Source organism: Atractosteus spatula, chromosome 5 (assembly GCF_055471065.1).
Source record: "Atractosteus spatula isolate fAtrSpa1 chromosome 5, fAtrSpa1.hap1, whole genome shotgun sequence".
NCBI lineage: Eukaryota > Metazoa > Chordata > Actinopteri > Semionotiformes > Lepisosteidae > Atractosteus > Atractosteus spatula.
In genome coordinates, this window is record NC_142710.1 from 57,071,986 (window position 1) to 57,091,489 (window position 19,504).

General features: G+C 38.3%; 1 protein-coding gene across 1 annotated transcript in view; it reads right to left on the reverse strand.

The window, feature by feature from the left end:
• The window catches only part of rnf123 (ring finger protein 123), a 126,544-nt gene that overhangs the window by 94,158 nt on the left and 12,882 nt on the right, over positions 1 to 19,504 (reverse strand). The window contains exons 11-26 of the mRNA XM_088917257.1: positions 19,038 to 19,145; positions 18,830 to 18,934; positions 17,990 to 18,115; positions 17,348 to 17,440; positions 16,570 to 16,645; positions 16,073 to 16,188; positions 15,031 to 15,130; positions 14,344 to 14,405; positions 13,436 to 13,507; positions 12,642 to 12,762; positions 11,458 to 11,559; positions 5,351 to 5,451; positions 4,415 to 4,607; positions 2,507 to 2,652; positions 807 to 890; positions 263 to 370 (exon numbers count right to left, since the gene is read on the reverse strand). Of these exons, the coding sequence (XP_088773383.1) occupies positions 263 to 370; positions 807 to 890; positions 2,507 to 2,652; positions 4,415 to 4,607; positions 5,351 to 5,451; positions 11,458 to 11,559; positions 12,642 to 12,762; positions 13,436 to 13,507; positions 14,344 to 14,405; positions 15,031 to 15,130; positions 16,073 to 16,188; positions 16,570 to 16,645; positions 17,348 to 17,440; positions 17,990 to 18,115; positions 18,830 to 18,934; positions 19,038 to 19,145 (1,713 nt within the window). The remainder of the gene's footprint in view (positions 1 to 262; positions 371 to 806; positions 891 to 2,506; positions 2,653 to 4,414; positions 4,608 to 5,350; positions 5,452 to 11,457; positions 11,560 to 12,641; positions 12,763 to 13,435; positions 13,508 to 14,343; positions 14,406 to 15,030; positions 15,131 to 16,072; positions 16,189 to 16,569; positions 16,646 to 17,347; positions 17,441 to 17,989; positions 18,116 to 18,829; positions 18,935 to 19,037; positions 19,146 to 19,504) is intronic.

Genomic DNA, 19,504 nt, shown 5'->3' on the forward strand with positions numbered 1-19,504 from the left:
GCAATTAGAGGAAGTTCTCTTTGCAAGAAATTAAGAAGATGGTTCTGCTTATACAAAAAGTAGAAATTGTAAAAGGGAAAGGATAAAACTGAAGGGAGTACATTTGTAATTAGCAGAACACTTGTGCAATTGCTGGCATGATTGGCATTTTCTCCCTTTCAAGTTAACTTCTTGAGAGCTATTAAGAACTAAGTTGGAGTTCAGGCTTTCATGTAATCAGCCACAACATGTTGTATAGAGATTGGTTGGAGACACATATTACTTTGGAGTAAATGGTAGCATTAATCCAGGCTAGTCTGCGGCTCAAGTGGTTCAACTTCTCAGCAAAAACCTTCTGGCTCTTCTGAAGCTCCTCCAGAATGTCATGCCTCTGGAAACAGAGAGGGGGAATGGTTAGCAGGTTGGTCTGTGCTGGGCACAATACCAGGGCAATACAAATATATACAGGACCCCTGCCAAAATCCACACACAAATATATATATACTGTATACACATATTTGTTGTTAGACACTCCTAACCATTTTAAAGAAAACATTTCAGATTCATTGTCACAGCATTGACACCGTTATCTCCCAAAAGAAATCAAACCTAAGTGAAAATATCAGCATGGATTTATCCAAGTACATAACAACTGTCATTAAGTTCTAATTAGAAAACTCATTTTCAAGTCTAATATAAAGTTTCACAAAATTTACATGAACACAGGTGAAAGGGAAGCACCTATAAACACCGTGCTGTAACCAGTTTTTTCTCTCATCTCTGCTTTACTGCGCAGGTCCACCATTGTCACACGAGACAGCACTTACTCTACTTGGGCAGCGGGCAATCTTCTCCTCAGTGTCCTTCAGGGCCACCGCATATTCATGGACATCATCTGACACCACCACCATCTGAGAATTGCGAAGTAAATAAGGTCACTATTATATAAACCATTGAAAAATCATACTACCTTTGACCCAAATAAGTCAAACAGTGCATTTTTGAAAACCACCGTGAAAAACATTTTAAGACTTGAGAATTAACCTATTAGTCCCAAGCAAGTATGTCTGATAAATCAAAAGTTCGTGAACAGATCACATCACGAAAGTAAGTGAATATTTATTTGCATTCTAAGTGTTTGTGAATGTCGATGTTCATTGTGTGATTGATTAGTATGAGGTTGACTACTCTAACCCAAGTATTATAGTCAACACACTTAACTCTGTATTATTAGAATCTCTTGTAAGAGATTGATTGGCCATTTGTGTGTATCAAAGCCAAACTGTGAGTAACAAGCCTTTAATACTTCAAAGTGAATAAGGACAAACAAGAAGCTGCCTTGAGTTTAATATTTACCTATAAAACAGATTTGGTCACAATGACATCAAGTAAGTACAAAAGGAGACACTGGCAACTCTCATATTGTAAGTTTTTCAGAAGCAGACAGATGTCTCTTGCTATGTATCAGAAAGAGCAAATATCACACGTAGTTTTATGTGTACAATTCAGTAGAAAATATAGAAGCCAGTTATTTGTGTGTATTTTATCTCCAGTTTCAATCATCATCAAAAGACATACATTAGGAATTAAGATGGCTAGAGAGAACAAACTGCAGTTCTTTAATTGATAAAACTGATAATTGAGTTGTAATACAATACACTCTAGCTACAGTACTACAAAGAAGAACCACGATTCATTAATGGATACAGTAGCCCTTAAGAGTTCAGTCTACAATGCAGCAGAAGCCATCTAGCTAAATGTTGTATTCTTTGAATAAAAATTAATGAGGAAATAAAAAAGAACACCTTGCTCTGATCCTAACAGTACATTTAAAAAAAATTCCCACGGCTGGAAGAGATTAACTGCAGAGGAAATGGAAATAAATATCTCCATTTAAAAACTTGCAGTCTGTAGCTGGTTTTAGATTAAGTATGAGAATAATGTGCCAATGGATTACGTTCCTTGCGCTCTCCAACTCTCATAAGACTTTGACAAAGTGAAGCTCAGGAAGCATTTCTACATTCATTTGTCGCGACAGGCCATTAGGCTCAACCTGATGTATGGTTATCTGCACAATCTACATTTACCTCTGGCTTAATTTTGTAAGCATCAGTCCCCAGTACTTCAACTTTACACAAGTACTTTGATTTATCTACACAAAGCAGGGGCAGATTCTTTCCAAAGAGTGCCCTGGCAGCATTATTAGACCTGCTTAAGAGAAGATATTTTCTAAAGGAACACTAAACAGGTCTCATACTGAAACGATACAAGCCAATGATTTAATGGACCTGCCTGCTTTAGCAGTCGGTCTTCAATGTGGTTTCTTAAAAGGAACACAAGCTTTTAGTTTTACTGACACAAAAGGAAGACTCTGACTCCCAAGTCTCAAAAACCAACATGCACAACTGGATCTTGTTCCTGTTGTTAATTATGCACATTTGTCATTTCAAAGGCGAGTCAACTCTCATGAAAAACCTCTTCCATCGACTTGCCTTGACCCCAGACTGCTCTGTGACCCGTCTCTCACCTTGCCCAGTTGTTGGTGCACACTCAAGTTGTACATCATGACGATACCATCCAAGATCTCCAGGAGGGACTTCTCAGCTATTGGTTGCTCTGGCTCTTCTGGCGGTCGCCCAAGCAATAGTCCATCATTACCATGACTGCCCTCAACTGGAGGTAAAAACAGAGATCAAAACCTTTAAATAACATTGTTAACTACGGGGGCCTCTACCAAATGCTCAACAGTGAGGCATTATTCAAAATATATAAGCAAGTTCAAAAAGTCAAAAAAAGGATATTAGGAGACCACGTTTCCCTTTTGCTACCAGAGCAGCCTATGGCTTGTCCTTCTTCTTAACAACATTTCCACAGCACATGCTAAGTAGTAGAGAAAAATGCTGCAAACAGTAGCAGCACTCTAATTGTGTTGTCCAAATTACCAAGTAATCTATTTGTGATTACACTTCGGGCAAACTGAGTAAACTTCAAGCAAATTGCTTCAGGATCACAACACAGATGAAAAAAAAAATCACATCCAACAAGAGGAAGTTTTTTAAAAGGGAACTGCAACCCTATTTTTACATTTTGGGATTATAATGAATCAGCAATGATGAGTGCATTTCAAACCACAATGAAACTACTAAGTATACGGTATACGGTATATACGGTATTCCAAATTACATCGCAAAAGAGGTGAAATTTCAAGGCATGCATAGAGCCATATTTCTGTCATTGTCTGCAATTTAGAACAACGCAACAAAACCTCTGGTGATGCGAAAGCAGACTTATTACGCTGTAAACATGCTTTAAACCAAGTGAATTTTGCTACTATAATAGTAAATATTTCAATGAAACCGACATGCACAAGGAGACATTTTCTGATACTTTATGTAAGTATTGTAAAAACAGAGCAACCTGTCAACCAACTAAAATACACTCATATTCATTTTCAAGTTTTGCAAAATTACATTATCATTTACATTGGTGGTTATTTTAGGGTTAAACACACCTAAAAGAAAAATCCAAGTAGGACTTTTGGAGGACTTTCTGCACCATTACCCGTGCCACCGCCTGAACAGCTGATTTGAATGAGAGTAACAGAATTTAATTCAGCATATTGACTTCAAGATGGTTTTGCCAACAAATACTATTTACATTTTAACTAGCATGCAGATCATGTTCGACCATTTCTGGGTTGGAACGTCTGCTGTTTGAACTTTTTCAATCATACATCACGCTAAATCTTGCCGAGAAACTTGTCAATGGGACCAACATCAGTGTCCATGTTTATTACCCATCTCTTAGTTGAATATGCCTTGGGAAAAGAAATAGTTTGACTTTCTGGGAATCCGATCCTCTGTTTTGTATGTGACAACTATGTTCTGCATAGCCAAATGCTCAACAGTGAGGCATCATTTAAAATATATAAGCAAGTTCAAAAAGTCAAAAAAGGATATAAGGAGACCACGTTTCCCTTTCGCTTACAGGTACTAGTGAGCAGGAAGGGCCACTTTCACTTCACAATTTGCGTGAATACACAGTACTTTCAAAGTTCACGATTTTACATTTAATTTGAAATTTGTAAAACTTTGTGATATCAGTTATTACTCACATTTTATTAATTTATTACTGAGATTTAATAACCGGTCTGAGAAATTGGGACTGCAGTTCCCCTTTAAGAAATGAATTCATATGTTAGTGACTACATTCATCAGATAGTTCAATCTGTGGACTGAAACATTCCTGTAAACATGGTGTTTTTTATGATCTCTTGTTGGGGGCAATCATATATAATGAGAAGTACCAAGTGAAAGAAAATAGCTAGAAGTCACTTTCATTGGTTTAAGCACTGCTTCATATCAGCACTTCAGTCTTTAGGTCTCAGATGAAGCAAAGACACAGGGATACATGTTTCTGGGGCCACAGTACTCACTGTCCTCCTCAGTCCTCTGCTCTACTGCCAAGGTGCGCACTTTGACCTTCTCTGGTGGGGCAAGGGGTCGCCGTGGGGTCATGAGGCTGACTGCAGCAGTGCTGAGGAAGCGGTTAGCTCTGCCCAGAGTGGGGGAGCTCAGCCAGCTGGGCCGCGCCAAGGCTCCCCCCATTGCAGCTGCCCCGAATGGCCTCTGTTAGCAACACCCACAGAGAGTTCAGTCACAGAAATAGGTGACAGAATCGTTAACTCAGACATTACATCACTTTTTTTATAAAAAATGATTACAAACTTTTCTAGCATTGACTTAAAGCAGAGTGCACTGTGGTTTTCTGTCTTGATGTTTTCCATATTTATATAGCCCAGGGTCTAAGATAAAGTAGTATGAACTACAAACAAAATCTGCTCATACTTGCAGCCCTGAGCTATAATCTTTTATTGATATTACAATATCCCAGAAATACAGTGCATTGCCAGCAAAGGACATCAATACTTGATAGACAATTCCCACAATACCTTTAGTAATGTGTAAGCTCGATAGGAATAAAATTGCAGAAACTTTTGGAGGCTCTCAATAAATTACCTTAGTGGTCAAAAATGCAAGTCAAGCTTCAATACTGAACTTGCTGAATGGTGGGAAAGACTAATGTATCTCCACTTCTTACTTTTTAAAGGTTTTAAAAGCTACTTTTCTGGAAAATGACAACAATGTATGTTCCAGTTGCTGTCATACTGGAATACGACAACAAAATGATTAGCTCTAAGAATTAAGAAACAAAAGAAAAGCATACATTTAACAAATAAACTGAAAGGGGAAACACATCCCCTTTAAATGTTATTTAAACAGATCAAGAAGCTCAGAAGACAGGTGGTAAATGGGCATGGTATGGCCCTGTTGTGGGTGAAAGCAAGGCTTTCTCTGCCAGTCTGAGTTACCTGAGCTGCACCACTGTCTTCATCCTCATCCAGGTCATCCATTGACGTGGCCTGGATCTCCGATGGGTCAATTATGATATTGGCTTTGGTGGCCAGGTCATCTGAAAGTATCAGGCACATCATGAGAAATTGCAAGGCTTAGCATTTTACATCCACTCAACCATAATACCAGCTCAATTTGCAGCATGAACAGAAAGACAAAGGAATTTATAACGATGATGATGAGTGAGGTGCTGTAATTACCCAGCTAATCAGAGACAACCAATTCAATAACATCTTTCACAAAATGGCTTCATGAGATTTTGCCATCAATCATGGCAAACATCACACTAACAACCGAGAAGCACGGGGCCAAACAAGTCTCATATGATTGGAAAACTCTGTTTTAAAACGAAAAAATTCACAATACTGTCAAATGGCACAAAATCAATATGTATCTTTAAAAAAAACCTTAAACTGAAATAATGTAAGAGGTTCTAACTTCCCTCACATGCAATATTAATTAAACCACTGGCTATTAGGCTAATGTTCTTTAGGCAAATCCAGTCAATAGCAGCAAACATTTTTCAATCATTTATGACTAACATTTTTATTTGCTTTTCAAAGCATTTTCAAATGCTTTAAGAAGTTACATACTGTATGAGCTCCCACCCCCAACTGAGATGATTTACTAGAAGAGGGAATGTCATGTCATAACTTTGTGTCACACTCTAAAATGAGAAATGCCAAAACATTATTGACTAAGTATTTTCATACGTTTTCGTGGAATTGAAGCGACTAGAGGAGAGTGGATTGCATATTCTGGACATAATAGGGGATATCGGTGGCAAAATTAATTCATTCTGATTCATTTCCTTCTTAAAATAGCAGATTGGAAAATAAGCTGATCCTCATGGAAAGGTTTCAGTTTTGATTGACGTGGGTATAAGCTGGAGGCCTGTGTTCAGCTCAGGGGAGAATAAAGCCTAACCAGGGTTTGGAAATCCCATTGAAAAATCAGACAGAGAAATACTGTTTCATTATTTTGATGCCTGGTGATATAGAGGCTTCATTACACCTGCAGAAGTGACCTCTAAGTGGCTATAAATTGTGTTTACTCAAGCGATCTCCATGGCCATAAATCCCCCAACTCTAGAAACATCAAAGGTCCAATACATAAATCTGCAAAAACTTAACACTTGCAATGTTTAAGCCACTAAAGAAAAAAAGGGGTGCTTGTCATTCACAAACTGCTGCTGATAAACGTACTCACAACTGGAGAAAGCTTTTGATTTCTTCTCATTAGCAGACACTTTCAGAGCCTGCGTCTACAGTAGCACCTCATTACTTCAGTAGTTCTGAATTGTTGAAATGGGAATGAAACCAAGCTGCCGTGACAAAAAATCCTAGAGAACTGGCAACATTGGCAAATTGTCTATTTTTTACTAATGACCTTGAAGGGTCACAAATGCCATTCACTTGCTAACATGTATCCTCATTGACATCAACAGAAGATTTTTCAAAAATGAAAAAGAGATTACAGGTTCAGTTTAAGGTGTATTTAAAAAATACATATTGATTTTGTACAACACTGATCAACGGGCTCTACTGGAGGCACTTCCTTTCAAGATGTGGAAGTATTTGACTCTATACAATTCAAACTCTGTTGGAGGTTTATTTTACAGATTACTAACTGACTGAACATTTGGCAGGCTCTGAGTTAGGATCACCCATTAACACAAGGCAGAAGGAAAGCAAGAATGTAAACAATTAAAAGGAACGAAAAGGAAACTGAAACATGGTAAGAAATATACCAAAGATAGAAAGAAAGCGATTGGAAAGTCAGTAAAACAAAAAAGCATATTCATATATATTCAATATATGTTTAGATTTCCCTGGAGCCTTGATTTAGTACTTAACAGCTGAAAGTGCACAGCAGCAAACAGTATATCTGTATGAGACAGAACATCCTGTACCATTTATGTAATGAGGCACCAGTATATAACACAATCAGTTTGGTGCCCAGCAGATTTTAAGTACAGTACATCAGGATCCAATAGTCCATTTATCACATTGTTTATTGCACTCCATCATCTTTCATTGTGGTCTGGAGGAGACTGATTCTGTTCTGATTTCTGGTAATCAACAGAGTCTGATCCTACTGAAATAAGTAAGCGTGACATGGTTATAATAAGTGTAGGACACCGCACCAAGCACAATATGGAGTAAAGACAAAATACAACAGCCTGTGGCAGCTTAGCTTTGCATCATGCAGGGCCTGACAAAAATGCATGAGCAGAGCAGTGCTGCAACAAACGAATATTTTGATAATTGATTATTCAGGGAAATATGACAACAATGAATCGATTGGCTTAGCTGAAAATCATGGCTTCTAAATGAGAAAGGCTGTGACTAATGTTTGGCATTGTTCGGTAGCCATATACAGTACCTTTATTCAACAAAACAATGAGAAACACAAAACTTTCAACCTAACTTCATTAACATCTTCTTACTTCTTACCAGTAAGTACCAGTAAGAATAAGACAGCATTGTCTTTCAATCTTAAATTTCCGGGGTAAATTTTTGTACAAAAATAAAATTCCAAATAACATACAGAGTTAAATACAAAAAGTAAAATGAATAAAACAGGATTGAAATAAGTTCAAAGTTCAAAATAAACTTTAAGTAAGTCACTTGAAATCCAGCTGTGAACTCAGAACAGCAGCAGGTAAATGTTTCGATTGACTGTAGGATTTGCTAATATGAGCTGCGGTGATGAACACGATAAATAATAAACGTAGATTTGACCTCTCTAGTCAAATCTACGTTTATTATTTAGTTCACAAGACGAGCTATGTATGAATAGGTTTACAGGACGAGCTATTTGTTTTTAGGCTAAACAATTTTACGTAACCCAATCTATGTAATGCTATGACAGGGTGAGCTGCTGATTTTTAAATACATTTTTAAATAAACATTTTTTCGACCTAGCCCATATTTCTTTCTGATAGGATGACAAGCTTTATCTATTTTCTTGTACAGGTCTTCTGAGGGTTAATCAACCGAAAATATGCTGCAATAGCATCTTTAACTCTCCTAACTTTAGGCTAATAGACAAATGAGTGGGAGCTTGTGGTATTTCGCAATTGCTAAATACTTCTAATTATTCAGAAACCTATTCTAATGACTTGTATAATTGGATAGGATATGGCGAGCTTCAGTGATTTTGGTACGGGTAGCTCATTCTGACAAACTACTCTGACCGTTCGAACTACGGGTAGCTCCGTTTGTCAGAACGCCGCCCACGCCACCGAACGTCATGCATTTGCTCCAGCATGCACGTTGTACTGCCATGGAATGCTAAATCAACCCTGCATATTCTGCACGTTATGGTTTGATCTTTTGTTTTAAGAAAATGTTCCCACACGTTGTTTCTTTCTGAACTTTCCGCCATTCTTCTTCTTCAACCTGTTTTATAGTTACGACGCTATGGCAGCATTGCTCTTCAGGTTAAGTCATTAACGCGCTGTAGGTTGGAGGCCCGTTTTGAAAATGAAAACGAAAAATCGACAACGGAAATATTTGCCGACAAATTTTTATTGTCGACATCGAATAATCGTTTCAGCCCTAGTGCAGGGGGTGGCAATTTACGACACATTCACAGAAGTGCTGCAAGAAAACCAGACAATTCTACTGTGTGTTAAGAGTGTGTTTTCTATAAGGACAATTCTTATTGTGAAGGAAATAAAATATTCAAATCATTCAGTATCTTAGCAAAGGTCATATTTTGTCTCTGTATCTTTATTGATTTCCTAAGTACTATTTTCACAGTTTTTGTAACTTGCTGAGAACTTACTGTATCAGAACAACAACACTGATGGTCCAATCCAATCGTTGTAGAACTGACTGGATGCTGGCTTTTGTCATGCGATCAGAACTGGTATAGAGTCTTGATGAAGAACGAACATTCCACCTCTACTAAGTTATTTAACATCAGCATGCAATATATTATGGTATAAAATGCAGAATATTTTAAAATGAATATAGTTCATTCTTCAGTGACAGAATCTAGCAGTGTGAATGAACTGTGCTGTACTACTTCTGCTAGTTTACAATATGTTGTGTAAAAGGCTGACGAAAATTGCTTTGGTGTTGAACTGGGTTTATGGGGCACTGAAACTTGTGAAAATAAATTCAAGATGCCTTTTAAGGGCTTCTGAAAAAAAATCACAAACTATGTAACTTTTGTAACTGAATTAGTGTGAAAACCAACAAACAACTCCCCACAAAATCAATAATAATTAAAGTGAAAATGTTTAAAAAAAAACGCCCAGAAGATTTATTTCGTTATACCACTCTAGAAATGAATAACGAGGTCTGCAGTGTGGTATGTAAAATGCTAATGAGATCCTAGAGGAACTGTGTCTAATTAAGCAGCCAGTGGTAAATGGCAAGGAGCTGCTTTTCACACAAAGCTGGTGACATGGACTGAGTTACGGCCTTGTATAAACAGCCACAGTGCAAACACGCAAAAATGAAAGCTCCCTTCACTTTAATCACGCGGTTTGAACCCCAGAATCTTGGGCCAGGCAGATCCCTGGCTTAGATCCTGAAAATAAAAATACAAATATGACTGAATGAATAACCATTATTAGGGTTCCATCCACCCGCTATAAATCTGACATATATTTTTTGTAGCCAGAGTTTCCATCAGCCAGAACCCTGATTTGAACTGCCATTAAGATACATTGTAACCACTGTCCACATTCCTGGAGTGTCCATGCGAGCACAAGGAACGTCACACACCGTAATCACTTTTGCAGATTAAACATCTTGCCGGATAACAGCCGTAGAAACCGAAACATAGAAAAACCCTTAACCAATGCAAGTAGCAAAAATGCTTTCTTTACAAGTAGCTGTCAGCGCAGCCCCCCCAAAAAATCCGGAAAAACAGCAGTGATGAAATTCAGTAAGTCTACTGTATGTGCGTTATTTGTCTAGAGGTAGGATACCCCAGAAAAGCCAAAAAGCTAGAACTATAAGTGAGCTAAAGGCAAATCTGATTATTATTTTACAGAACTGATAAGATAATAATAGGCTAAAACTACTGTCATGTAAAAAACATGACAATCTAGCACAGTCTTAAATTCTACCCAACAGCTTCAAGAAAGAGCTACGATAACTGTATCAGTGGACTATGATATGTGATGAATTTCATAAATTAAAAATATAATCTACATTTTCTGCATTTATCATTTGAACAAAAAATAATTTAGACTGACTACATCTTCGTTAATCTTAAAGTGTCATGACAAATCTAATCAGTATAGATATACAAACTTCACAAACAGAGCTGGCAATAATTTTAAAAGACATTCTGCGATTCCTATAACAGGTAGGATTTTAAGAGAAGACAATGTGAATTAGACTGGAGGTTTATAACATACAACACAGCCTTCAAAGGCTACACCCACAATCTTCATGCAGCCACTAGGAAAATAGATAAAAAATAAGACCAGGCACATTATACAATACATAAAACTAATATAATAAATACTATAGATACAAATTATCGATTGTTTAAGCTTCTCAGTGTTGACAAAGCCCTACCCCAGTATCCTTTTTGATCAGTGACATTAACAGAGTGAAAACCAGGGCAACAGCGCCCTCCTCTGGAGTTTACAGAATGGGACTGTGGACTCGAGTTTCCTTTTTAATCTTACTATAATCCTATATTCCTGTTTATGAGGAAAAATATTTATTTTTAAATAAAGGATAAAGCTTTTTTATTTTAATTTGCCCCCTCTTTATGAATCCAAATTCATTTTTTTTACTGTAATAATGAAAATACAGCTATTAAAGTGAATAGCAGAGAAGAGCAAAAAGGCAACAACACAGGTCATGATGTTCAAAATGCAGACATCAACAAACTGAAATTCAAACTTTCTGTTTTGGAGCAACAGAAGAAAAGAGGAGACACCTCTATAGAGATGTCTATATTCAGTTCAGGAACAGTGCAGAAAAGCCCTTTGAGCTACTGCACATGGCTTGGGATGCAGCTTGGGTTCTATGAGGAGATGGTAAGAGCAGGCTTTGCATTTCTACTGTACACACACAAAAACACTGACCTTTGAGGGTTTTCTTAAGGTGGGAGAGAAGGCCGCCCAATCTCTGCAGGTCATAGTAATCCACCTTGCCATTATAAAACAGCTGAGGAGGAACGTAGGCCTCTGAGAGTGACAGAGAGAGGAGAGAAAGAAAAACACAGTGAGGGCAGGAATATTAGATCTATTCTGAAACTGTCGTCACAGTTGCAAGTCCCTAACACCCCTTGACATATGACACATCTGTTCTGTGCACTGCAGTGGTGATGCATACCAAGCAAAAAAAACGCTGCATCTACATACTGTACATCTAGACAGGAGACATAGTGCCCCCCTAGTTTTCAGAAAGAAAGGAACAGTAACTTCAATGCATAATTTTACAACATCTCAGTCGAAAAGCAATTTCTTTCCTGATGATCGGGTGTCCTAATACACATGCTCTGGATAATGATTCAAATCAGACAGGAAAATCACTGTAAAAGATTTCATTCAAAAATCTAAAAAAAGGTTTCTCTAAACTGTATGACAGGAACTAATCTGAAGACACACATCCCCATCACACACAATGATTATGTAGTCTGGTGCAATGCTTTCTTCCATCCTGAGTATAATCCAACAAGTCTATTAAGAACATCATTATGCCAGATTAATTATTAGAATTGAAAGCCTAAAGTACAGTGAAGAATCGGTGATAAAAAACTCTGTCAGTGCACCTAATAAATTTATTATGAAGACTGATGATAGGATCTGCAGAGTGTAGAGAGGTTCTCAGTTCAGTGTAAGGGTACTCAGGATGTGAGCCTCAGGGCAAGTGACAAGACCACCAAAATTAAAAGGCTTCACAGATTTTACTCCTGGTCTCTAACTACCTGTGTGCTATAGTGGTGTGTTACACATAAAATTAAAATACCTCCAAATAGATTCAGTAAGGAAGGTGGATATGCAGGTTTCAGTCTGGATAGAAGTTAAAAACACCCATTTTAGGGAAAGAAAACTCTCGTGGGTGTACACTCCTATGAACATAGGAGGGCTACTTTTTGTGTGACATCTCTTTACACCCTCTATCAAACAAGCTGTATACCAAAGACCGAGGTCAAACCCCAGTGATTTATCTGAGCTGCATGAGAGCTTTTCTGAGGAGACCTCCTGGGCTAAAACCAGCCCATAAGGTTACCTAAGACCTAAGACCTGCCCAGAAGGAACTGTACCTTCGCTGCTCACACACCCTGGGATCTTCCTCTTGCCCTCATCCCAGAGGCTCCTGACAGCAGTAATGAGACGGTGCAAGAAACACACCATGTACTCAGGAGGGCACAGCACTGTAGGATTCTGGAAGGACAATGAGGAGTTATGGCCGGGTAATACAAGTCACAGTTTAAACGTGTGATGGCAGAGCACTTTCGCAAAACCGCAGCTGGATCTTTTTTAGCGAAGGTTTCCAGGATCATCCTGTAAGTCGTTGCATGACCTTAAAAGCTCTAAGTGTAAAAATATTTTTAATAGAGCAAAACTGTCTTTTAAGAGGTATCCAGTAAAGTCCTTATGTTTTGTTCACTACACTTTAAATATATTTTCGATTTCTTCAAAACCAACATCCTAAAGCCCTGAAACAATGCCCAGTATTTCCTGATCCCTTTTTATAAAGGGGTCACTCTCTCTTTCTCACTCACTCATTCATTAGCGCTTGACGATCAATCAGCCTTAATAGACATCAGTCATCCTGTGCTTCATGTCTATAAAGGCTACACACAAGATCAGGCTACATCTATAGCCCCCTTCAGTTTTAAGAAATTATTTTTCAAAATAGTCTAATGCTTTATCAAAATAGTGGTTTTCCCATTTCCCTTCAATCTGGCATGATAATACCTGACAAAAAAAGTTGAAAGTAAATATTAATTTCCAACAGTTATGCTTTTGAGCACATCTTACTTTGCAATAAATGTGTTAAAAAATAATATATATGAAAAAACGTGTCTTTTCCTATTCTGCTGGCATGCCTTACCCCTCTGTTGCTGGCGTTCTCTTGTAAGAACTTGCGGAATTTATTAAGGAAGATATACCGGGAGGCTTCACCCTAAAAGGGGCAAATTATATAAAAATCAAATCCTTGAGATTAGAATATACAATAACTATTGATCAACATTCACGCTTCTGCTCTTTATAAACAGATACTCCAATAAATCATAAATTTATTTTATCATTCAAATGTTAATTAGTATGGATTTTGTGAGCCATACTTTTTTCTGTTCCTAAACTCCCTGATATAAATCATGACATGGACTTTTAAAGAATACTCCATAGAAAATGAACATATATTAGTGTCTTCCACCTGCTTTCATATTGTTTTGATACTCAGTGCATTAAAACATACTTATAAGACTTATAGCTTGAGGTTATATCATGGGTGTGACCACTGTCACAGAAAAGTTCAACCTGGGCATTTTGTGAATTCTCGAATTAAGCAAAACGCACATTTTGAAAATCCATGCTGTGTGTTAGCATTGGAATTGCAGTCTTTTAAGAACAATAATCCAAAAATATGAGGCAAAAGTGAATAATACAAAAACACCTGCTGCCTCCTTACCCCTCCAACCTATTTTGCTAGTTTTGCTCTGCTAAGGTACATATTTTTATTACTGCAAAATCATATCCCCAGTTAAGTATCTGTAAAAACATTTTTACAAAAGACAAGTGTGACAATTCCAATTACAAGCCTTTCAAACAAACCTTGTACAATACATTAATGCATCTGAAAAAATACCTACTTGATTAATTTGTATTAACATTGATTTCTCGTGCCTGGAACCAAAAGGCCATCCAAGTATTAACGTTACAGAGGATACTGATGATAACACAGCACAGAAATGCGAATATGGTGTGTAGCGTATGGCTCAGTACGGAAAAACATACCGTCCCTTTATCCTTGTTATTCAGCATTAGCTGGAGAATCTTCACTTGGAGCTCCTCCACCACTGGAAGACAAAATTCAGTGTCACTACTCATATTAACTACAGTGTCGCAGCCTGTAAAACTCTCACTGGGCGCAGACATTTGAAAAAGTCTATACGTTTTCAAAGGTAAAGTTTCTAGCAACAGGACGACTCTTCTCTTGAAGCACAACTGTAAATGGGTTTTGGAATCATATTCACTGTCTTTTGCTGCAGCTGTGCATCCCTCTATTTGAGCACTTTCGTTTTTCCTTTCGGTTAGTCTTAATACCACATCTGAGCTCTGTCAGCCAGCTCCAAAACAGAAAAGCCTTCAATTCAATTGAAACAATTGTTGCAAGTGGCCTACACTTTTTAATTTACAGTTTAAATTGTAACTGCAACACTTAAAAATGAGTCGCAGAGGTCAGTTTTGGATTTTAATGAAGTTCGGGTTTAACATTGTTTTTCACCTAGTGTATGTGTGAGGGTGGTGCTAGGGTTGAGGGTTAAAGTATTCTCTTTTAAATTAAATAACAGTGCCGTTATATTTCAGTACTGCGAATTAAGATAATTTAAGGAATGCTTAGCATCTTGTACTTGCAAAACTTTGCCAGTGAGCTTAACAGTGCCTCAGTGTAGCCAACCAACTCAGTAAAACTGTCCTCACCTTCAATCCTCTTCCTCAGGCGCTGGCAGCCCCTCTCGTAGGCCCTGCGCCTCAGTCTTTCCTCAGCACTCTCTTCTCTTGACTCCCTCTCATCCTTCCCCTTGAAACACAACAGCAATACTTAACCCACTGCCCACTAAAGCTGTGCGTGAATCAACAATGGCAGACCCACACAGCTCAGACCAGTAGGAAGCATAAATATACATAACTATCTACAACTCTGAAGCCTCTATATGTACTGTATTGTTATACAGCCCAGTACAGGCTCACTCCTTTAAGACACTATAAATAAAAACCTGCTTGATTCTTAAACAATTTTGACAGGCTGAATACCATTGCTAAAAACCCTCAAGGTCTTTGACTAAGTCAACCCAGTGGACTTCTTCAGAGTAAAAAATAAAAGTGAAACAGAGGACACAAATGGAAACTTGATTAAAGAGAATTTAAAAATGAGATTAGAAGTAACTTCTTTAGGAATATGGGACAATCTACCTAGCTATGTTGTTGAAGCCTCTGCTCATTTGTAATATTTTTTTACATTCTTATGTCTCAAAGGTAAACCTCTAACTATAATTATGGGACACTTCACAATCGATGCACACTTCTTCTTAAAGAAATGCACAGGACTACTAAGGCAAACCCCATTTGCCAAAGACAAAAAAAAAAAGCATTTTAAAGATAATTCAGACAATATTTTAGTTCTCAGAAACGAGAGTGACTTGGCTTTTGGTTTGTTCTCATTCATAAGTGATTTGGACAGAAACATGTCCTCATAAAGTCCTTATAAAGCCAAGAGGTCTTTGTGGTAGGCGAAAGGTTCAGACTAAGCCAGGTGTGATAAGTTCAGCTCTAACTGCCTGTGGTTGGGATATGATCCTGGGTGGTCGTGGGCCCTGAACCTGCACAGCACCATTCCCTAGTCGTTAGTGCCACCGCCACATGGACAGATCTTCTATCACGGCACTGCCTAGATTTTCCGAGGGAGGCGACATCACTTCAGTAACTGGTTCAGCGCACGGGCCCCGTTAAACAGAACCCTCACCTCCTTGTCAAAGCGACTTGGCCACCAGGTGGTAGGAATGAGCTCCTCCAGGCCGGCCTCCTTGACCCGCAAGGGGGTCTTGATGAAGAAGAATACCACAGAGCGCAGAACGTCGAATGTGGCTCTGTCAAGGGCACAAACGCTTAAATACTTTCACCAGGCACGCAAGCCTTCCCCCAAAGGTTTAACTCCATGTTGATTACAACATACTGTATGTCCCATTAATCCTAACACATGCACATGCAGAAATAAGCTGAAGATATCCTTGTAGAGGGACTCACTACATTAAAGCCTAGTTATAGTGACAGATAACACCATTCCTCTCAGTTCAATCCAAATAACTTTACTTTAAGTAATACACTGCACAATACATTAACTTTAAGAGCTAATAAATCATAATAAAGATTTTCTCTCAGCAGAATAGAACAGAGGTGTGCGTTTGCTGTTTAGGGGTTTAATAATAAGAAGCTTCCATTCTGTTTTGGAGGTGAAAGGATATAACACATTGCTTAGAAGGTACTTCCTAGATTTCTCATGTCGAAGGATAGCAGTCGTTAGGCGCAGATAATGAATCTGAAAGACACAAAACATTTGATTTTACAAGGACGTCCAGGTAGGAGTAAGTGTTCAGCTACTATCTGATAACACCGTTTCACTTACTGTTAAAGCCCAAGACCCAGAGTGATCTAATGTGCTTAAGTTGAGCTTAAATTTTTAAAAGCTGTATTTCACTATACCTGCATTTAAATGATATGTAATCCATTTTTTCCATTATCTAATTTTCCCTTAACGGAGTCTCATTGTGGGATGCCCCCCATTTTAAAGGCTCAAAAAAATTGATCACACTTTACCTATGATTTTCTAACACCATAAAAAGACATACTTTTTTAAGGTTGATTACGAATCTCACTCTGCTTCCGGAGAGTTTAGTACAAGGTAATTTCTCTTCTGTAGTCATGTCAGAGAGAACACTTCAGACACCGAAGACTTTGTCACTCAGCTCTGCCTTATAATCATCCAGGTTCCACAGAGCACTTTTATAAAATAAAAGCAGCAGCCTTTACAAAACACAATTACTGAATGCGTTCTATGTCCCAAACAGAGACCAATTACTGAGAATGGGCCATTGCACTCCGCTCTGCTGTACACTATGGGAACCAGGCTGTCTTGGCAGAGCAGTAAAAGGTGATTGCTTATATTCCTGTACATCATGAGGTTTCACAGATCGCAGTCTTTTGGTGCAGCACTGAGATAAGGACTGACACTCCAGACTACCTGGAAGCCCAAGTCAGGGATGATAGGAGAGAATCTGTAGGCTCTGAGGAGGGACATCATCAGCTGCTTCAGGCATTCGTTCACCTCGTAATCCTGGAAAGCAAAACAAGAGGCGCACTCAGCCCACTCCAGTGCTCAGCACAGTGATTCTGAACAACCCTAGTGCAAAGGGAGAAATTCTACATATAATTCAACACAAAGAAAGCAAAAATAGAGGTGTGAACATAAAATAATGAAGAGTACTTTCTAGACATGGCTCTCATTATGAAAAAAAAAATTATAAGGGGTAAAGCTGACGAAATGAGTAACTATTTGGCACTGAACCATAAAATAAGAATAAAGTTAAAATGAAATATCGGTTTTAGAACTACAAAAGGAATGAAGAGAATAGATGTTAACAAGACCTTTATGAGCTCTCCTCAGCAAAGGAAAGTCGATGATTTGGTCATATGAGCTACAAGAAGCTATCCAGCAGTTCATGACTTGTTCTTCAGTTTAATTAAGAAACCCCATTAAGCTTAAGAGAAGATGAGTAATGAGAAATAACTCTAATATGCAAAGACAGGCTCCAAGCCTTATTAAGTGAACTCTGAGTCATGAGCTGACAGCAAAAGAAAAAAGATTCATTTCTACAACACTTACTTCCATCAGCAGCCAAAAGAGATCCAGGAGCTGCTGAATGAGGGGGTGTTCATCCACTGAGCCACCCCCCTCTAAAATACTCAGCAGAAAGTTCATAAGGACATCTTCCACTATGTAGACCTTACACTGTGGACACAAAGAGACACCATGACACTAAGTACCAAGTTGCCCCACAGCCACAGAACATATTATTATTAGCATGGTCTAGATAGGGACTCTCATTTAAGATGATTAACAGTGACAAACCTTTAGCCAGTAATACTGAATTTTAATTATTTAAGTAAGCAATTATGAGTTATGAGATCGTGTTAATTACATTGTGTGGTATAAAATCAACAGAATGAAAAAATGTTAAACCTTTCATATTTTATACATATGCTATTTTGACAGACAAGATATATATGTTATGCCAAATAATATTCCAATGTAATGTGACTCATCGTGGCAAAAAATATTTTTTTAATGAAGAAAAACAACATATACAGTATCTGCACTTCCAAGATCTCTGTAATTTGCAGTGTATTTCATTCCAAGTCTATTTTTTTTGGCTCTCGTGTATCTGTAATACATGCATAAGAAAACTGGATGTCAGGGATTGCTTCTTAACTAATGCAGCTGTTAAGGTAATTAACTTTAATGGCTGGGTGTTACCAAAGGTACAACATGATAATTCTAACACAGTATTCTGCCACCAGACAGAACATAAATCCAGTGGCAACAGCAGACAAGGAGATGAGTGTAAGTCTTCGAAGATCCAGATTGAGTGTACTGTACATCAGTAAAACATGCTTCGGAACAAGACCAGCATTATTATCTAGGGAACTGAGCAGCTATACTGACCATGAGAGGGGCGAAGTAGTTGAAGACATGCGCCAGTGTCACCAACACTGTGGGCTCCCCCTGCAGCTGCCAGGCTGAGCTATCCTTCTCCACCAGCTTCCCCTCCTGCCACACACATTAACAAGGCTGAAGACAGGGCAGGACACACAGGCTGTGACGCTTAGGATATGGTAACAGACCATCCCATCATCATTCTGGGAGAGCATACCTGCACGTCTATTCTGGTGGACAGCACATTCTTGATGTATCCCAGAAGCTTTTGTGCTTTGAGGAGGTCAGCGGTGGGTGGGTTCTGCAAGGGCATGTACCCCTCTACAGGATATGTACACAGGGGCTAAGGAATTACACAAAGACGTGTTCATATAAAGGCCCTAGGATGTTACTATAACAGACAATTAAGGCATACAAAGGGCAGATGGACAGAAATTAATCTCCGCAGTCGGCAACAAAATAATAGACTTCTCTGAGACCTTCAAAGTAAAAAAAACAAAGAAACCAAAGCCTTTTTGGATTCTACACAGAGGGCAAACCCACAGGGCGTACATAGAAAGCAGAGGCATTTACAGTATTTAGACAAAACGTTGGAGGTGTTGGGAATCACAAAGAATAGACTTTGTATGGTCCTTAGGTCCTTGTCAAACTATCAAATGGAAGTGCACTCTAAACCCAACAGAG